Below are 5773 nucleotides of genomic sequence, written 5' to 3'. Positions count from 1 at the left end.
AAATAAAATCTGTGATTGTATTAATAAGAGCAACTATGCATTGTGTGATGGCTATAATTACCAGGACTCCCACAAAGATAAACCTTACCAACTATATTGGATTTGTTTTTACATTATTTTACATCCAATGATTGACAAAGATGATTTATTTGTGATGCTTTTCTTTCAATCACATACTGACAACACTTCCATTTACAATCACTTTTGCTCGTTACTAGGCAGTCTTCCATGCAGGGAAGAAAACAATGTAATACAAAAACATTACCATCACAGCATCAAAAATATTTATTCAGTATGTCCTTTTTTCCTTCTGTTTGCCACAGTTTGTTAGTATCAAGTACAATAGCGCCCCCACTCCTCCATCTTCATCATCGCCTATCACTTTTCTATACACTTGTTAGTCATCAGTAAGAAAAAGAGTCCTTGGGTTTATGAAAGGCACTATAAACAGTACATTTAAATCATTATTATAGTTCATTTCTTCCTCAGCTTTTGTCTTTTACCTGACGCAATCCCTTCATTCACTTAAAAATACCTATTCTTATCAGATCTGTTTGTTCTTTTAGTTTCTTCAAGTTTCATTCAAACCCCACTCATGTCCTCATGTCATCTTTCAATAATTGTATTTTTTATGTTTTCTGTTTCTCTCCCTCCAGCATCTTGTCTGTTATCCCTCCCACCCCTACATGTTTTTCCCGATTGATGCCATCTGAGGTTGCAGGCCCAGGCCGCCGGGGCTGCAAATTTACCCAGCAGCACACGTCACTAACAAGGGAGCGTAGAGCTCCCAAAATAGCCCAAACAGCGATTGCTGAAAGGGGACCCAAGTGGTAGTTAGAGAGGATTCTGACAACAAAATTAAGCATATTAAACATTATGTGAACACCCATCCTTTTAATGTGCCACCCACACAAACTCCACCGATTGATTTATCATGTTTGTCTGTACTTGCTTGGAGAGCCGTTGGAAGTTCCTGATTGTGTTTTGAAACAATCCTGATGAATTTGTAATATATCACCAGAGCGTAATAATAAGGGGCGACTGATGAGGGCTTCTATTCCTGAACACAAGCCACAGAAACATATACTGTGATTCAGTAGAAAGACAAGAAAGGCTCTTCTGATGTGAGTCATGCGCTAGAACTCATCCCACTGATTTGCTTATTAAAATGCAACACAGTATTCACCACTGGGATAGTAATCGGTCATATGTGTGTTACAGAAGTGATACTAATCTTGTTCTCAAATCTATTTAAGTTGTCTGAAGATCATCCAAGATACCAAAATGCAATAATACAGGTCCGAAGAAGATCTATTTTCATCACTGACAAACACTGTAAAGAGGTCATGTCTCTTGAATAGCTTTCCTTTTAACCCCAGGGGGATATGGTGAGCACAAACACAACAACGTAGACGCATTGCAAACATGTTAGAAGTTCATTGGAAACTCTAGCCATTTCACAACCGGCCTGTAACTTTATTCAATGTGATCTTTGAGTGCTTGCATGATTGTGGCTTGTTGTTGCATAAGGGGGAAAAGACATGCAGGGTTTAATTAAAAGCAGCTAACAAAGGCAACATTGAGCCGTTTTCTTGTTTCACAGAACAGTCAGCACTTCAGCAAGTATCCGATTGTGAAAAAAGCCTAACCCGCACTGGCGTGGAACCCAAATAGAGGGCGTTCAAATTCAGCAAGTGTTTTATGTAAGGCCAAATGGTCAACCCTTGTAGATCATAGGCGGTGAACTTTTCCAGTTATGCTGTTGGGTCACTTGAACTAATTAACCCTGACTAATGTCTGTAGAAGTTATAAAACATGTTATGCAGTCCGTTGAGAAGATTGTGAAGTATGTTGAAGACCTATCGATTACCACATGCACATCAACAACAATAATAGACACTCCTTGTGTCTTTAGTTTGTTTGTGTTTGAAGCATTTGTTACCAATCTTGCAGCAGAACTGACTGAGAAATGATCTCCTGGGGGTCTAACCCATGACTTCATCCATTGAGCAAATCTGTTATTCATAAAGCAAATAAATCATCACAGTTGAGTTCTTTATAATTGGGCTTTATTGCACCCATGGTGGGACGAGCCAATTACACATGTTCAACAGATGAAAACATTAATCTAACACATATCTCACACACAGTTTAGGTTTGTCAGTAACAATGACAGAGAGACAGAGTAATAATATCTGTGGGCTTGACAGAGCGTTGGCGTGTTCATTCAATCGGATCTGAAGCGGTTTCCTGGTTTGCACTTGATTTTGCATGTAGGATAATCTGATTCGGTTAATTATTTCATTAAACAATAGGCTTGTTTGTCCCCTCTTATGTAAAATGTGGAAAGAGGTTACTGCTGCTTTCAAGACATTCCAGGCAGATGGATATTCCTGCCTGCACTTTTTTAAATCTTCTCTAAGTCCTTTGCACACCAGACCAATGTAAGGATTAAGTTGTGATTTATTTTAATACACTTCAGATAATTTGTCCAGATCTGGGGAAGCAATAGTTTCGATTCAACTGTTGTGAAATTATTAAAGACAACTTTTGAAAATTCTTTCGACAAAATGCTCTCACATTCCTGCAGTAAAAGTTTAGCTTTTCATTTAAAAAAGTATCTATTCTTTGCTATTAATTTAGCCATAGTTTTGTCATTTAACAAATACTTTTCGGCTGTTGCAATAAACTCATTTGCCATTGGATGCTTCTGATACCTTCAAACTCACAGACAAAAAGTCTAAAAGTGAAAAATTATACCGTCAATGTTTGCATCTTTAAAATAATAGATTGCACAAGATGAAGGTACTCGCTATTAAACAATTGACATTGTACAGTACATTTTAGATCAAGATTGCATAGAAACAAATCAAAGTAAATTGCATGCATTTCTATTTGACAAAAATATGATTAAATAGATCAAGAGAGACAACACACAGATAAATAAATACAGACATACCTTATTTAAATGGACAATAATAAGAGGAAGAACAAGCTGAAAAAAAGGTTTGAAACAGCTGGGACCAAGGCTGTGAAATTGAATTGAGGTTTGCAGACACCAATGTGAATGACATTGCCAAGATGGTGTCAAACTGCAACACTAGATGGTGGTACAAACCCACAGAACGGTTAAATCATACAGGACACATTTCTGCAGTGCCTGCTTTACCTGGTATTAGTGGTTTAGGGTTAGTTAAGGCATGTGTTGGGTTAGTAATGAGCAGTAATAAAACACTGGTTAATACCATATTTCATTATTTAGTAGGACTTCATTTATTGTGGAAGGCACAAATAGCATTTTCATGATACTCACACAAATAAAATCTCAGAAAATATGATTGACGCGTTTCCCCCTGATAGAGGAACCGTGATTTTACAGTTCCCCCACTCTGAAAACAGATATATTCCCTTATCATGCCACAAGTTAAGTTAAAATACCAAATATTTGACAGTGAGATGGAATAAAACAAGTACAGATATGCTCCATTTTCAATAACAGACATCTTGTTTTGAGCATTTTTTTTAATTAACAGCAGTTCAGCAGTTGTCGTGTATAACAATGATAAATAAACATTACATGATAATCCAGGGTCTGTTGGTTCCTATTGGGATTATTTTTGATCAATTAATCCTCTCATTAATCCAGATAATCAAGGTTTTAAATTCCAAGATTATAGTTGCATTGAGATGGTCCAGCTTTGCGATTTTGCTAGAAATGAGTCATGAACAGTGTTGGATGCAAATGTTTTAGTAAAGTAAAGGTAGTAATATCAGTGTATAAATAATCTACACTGCCCTAAAGTAACAGTCCTGCATACAAAATTCCACTGACCTAAGCATACATCATGTACAAAAAGTGAAACTAGCCACTTTCAGAATAAAATAAATTTTAAATTACAATTATTGCTCCATTCATATGTTCATTAACCAACTTTGGATAGCTTGTGAATTTCCCATATCTTATCCCAAAATACAGGATAAATGTGTTTATATGATATTTGTATTATAAATACAATTCTTCAAAGGCTGTCGTTTAAATGTATTATTCTATATGCTACAGGTAGAAAGTAGCAGGAAATGGAAATACTCAAGTACAGTCCAAGTACCTTAAAATTGTAATACTAATACCAATTCACTGATCAATAATGAAATACTCGGAGTACAGGCAGCAAGGAACTGGACGGGTATCATACTCTAAATGATGCGTGCTGCAGCTCATTAATTATTCTAAAGTTAAATATAGTTTATGTATTAGCAGTCTACAAACAGTTGAGGTTACATGTAATGCTTCTTTTCTGGTTAAAGACTGAAGCTGTTATACAAACTGTTCTCTTGTCATTAACATACAGATAAAACAAGTTAGACAGGGAGGCCATCTAGTGGTCAGAGGTGTGTGGTCCAACTTGTAGTATTGATAAATTACCCCTGAGCATATAAGCATAAATGTAACAGACGGATTGTGGTTCCAATAGAATACTGCACTGCAAAATACATTTTCTTCACAAAAAAGTCTATGCAGTTATGTATGTAAAACCTCCAAATTAAACATTATAAACATAATAAACCCAAGAAGAACCAGCAGGCAGGTTATTCGAACCCAAACCGAGGTTGTTCAACACTGTCATGTCCTGTTTGGAGGAAGCCGTTGAGAACCTCGTATGTGACGAACACCACCATGTTGACGGGGAAAGCGCGCAGACAGTTGATGCCTAAGCTCTTGAAGAACACCCCTGCCCCCTCCACCCTGGCTGTCTCAGTGATGCAGTGGATGAAGCCCCTGTAGCGCTTCGTCTCCCGCGCCCCATCCACCTGCAGCCGGGCTTTGATCACGTCCATGGGCGTTCCTAAAGTCCAACCTACCATTCCTGATATTCCACCGGCCAGCATCACAACACCCCAAGCTGGAGGAAATGAAAAGATACTGACATTTAGAAGAAGATACATTATCTTGCTTTTTTATTTCTGAAAGATACAATTGGACCTTTTGGAGTAGGGTTGTATTAAGTACTTAGCAAAAGAGATATATCATCAAAGAAGCAAACAGTATCATATGAATCTAAAATGAATCAATATCAGTTTATGCTATAATAACAATAATTTAACCGCTTTAACTTGAGACAGCCCTTTCTGACATGGATGTACAGTGGGGCAAAAAAATTATTTAGTCAGCCACCAATTGTGCAAGTTCTCCCACTTAAAAAGATGAGAGAGGCCTGTAATTTTCATCCTAGGTACACTTCAACTATGAGAGACAGAATGGGGGGAAAGAATCTAGGAAATGACATTGTAGGATTTTTAATGAATTAATTGGTAAATTCCTCGGTAAAATAAGTATTTGGTCACCTACAAACAAACAAGATTTCTTGCTCTCACAGACCTGTAACTTCTTCTTTAAGAGCCTCCTCTGTCCTCCACTTGTTAACTGTATTAATGGCACCTGTTTGAACTCGTTATCAGTATAAAAGACACCTGTCCACAACCTCAAACAGTCAGACTCCAAACTCCACTATGGCCAAGACCAAAGAGCTGTCAAAGGACACCAGAAACAAAATTGTAGACCTGCACCAGGCTGGGAAGACTGAATCTGCAATAGGTAAGCAGCTTGGTGTGAAGAAATCAACTGTGGGAGCAATTATTAGAAAATGGAAGACATACAAGACCACTGATAATCTCCCTCGATCTGGGGCTCCACGTAAGATCTCACCCCGCGGGGTCAAAATGATCACAAGAACGGTGAGCAAAAATCCCAGAACCACACGGGGGGACCTAGTCA

General features: G+C 37.7%; 1 protein-coding gene across 2 annotated transcripts in view; it reads right to left on the bottom strand.

Moving 5' to 3' along the window:
* Positions 1 to 3249: 3249 nt before the first annotated feature.
* Positions 3250 to 5773, bottom strand: part of slc25a47a (solute carrier family 25 member 47a) — an 8759-nt gene continuing 6235 nt past the window's right edge. The window contains exon 6 of one of the 2 annotated variants that reach the window (XM_010780013.1): positions 3250 to 4901. In XM_010780013.1, coding sequence (XP_010778315.1) covers positions 4588 to 4901 — 314 coding nt within the window. In that variant the 3' untranslated portion in view covers positions 3250 to 4587. The remainder of the gene's footprint in view (positions 4902 to 5773) is intronic. The other variant, XM_010780014.1, reaches the window with a different exon arrangement.

The sequence above is a fragment of the Notothenia coriiceps genome, unplaced genomic scaffold (genome assembly GCF_000735185.1).
Source record: "Notothenia coriiceps isolate Sejong01 unplaced genomic scaffold, NC01 NC01_scaffold00021076, whole genome shotgun sequence".
Taxonomy (NCBI): Eukaryota; Metazoa; Chordata; class Actinopteri; order Perciformes; family Nototheniidae; genus Notothenia; species Notothenia coriiceps.
The sequence above is the reverse complement of the archived record's forward strand: the minus strand, read 5'-3'. Positions and strand labels throughout refer to the sequence as shown.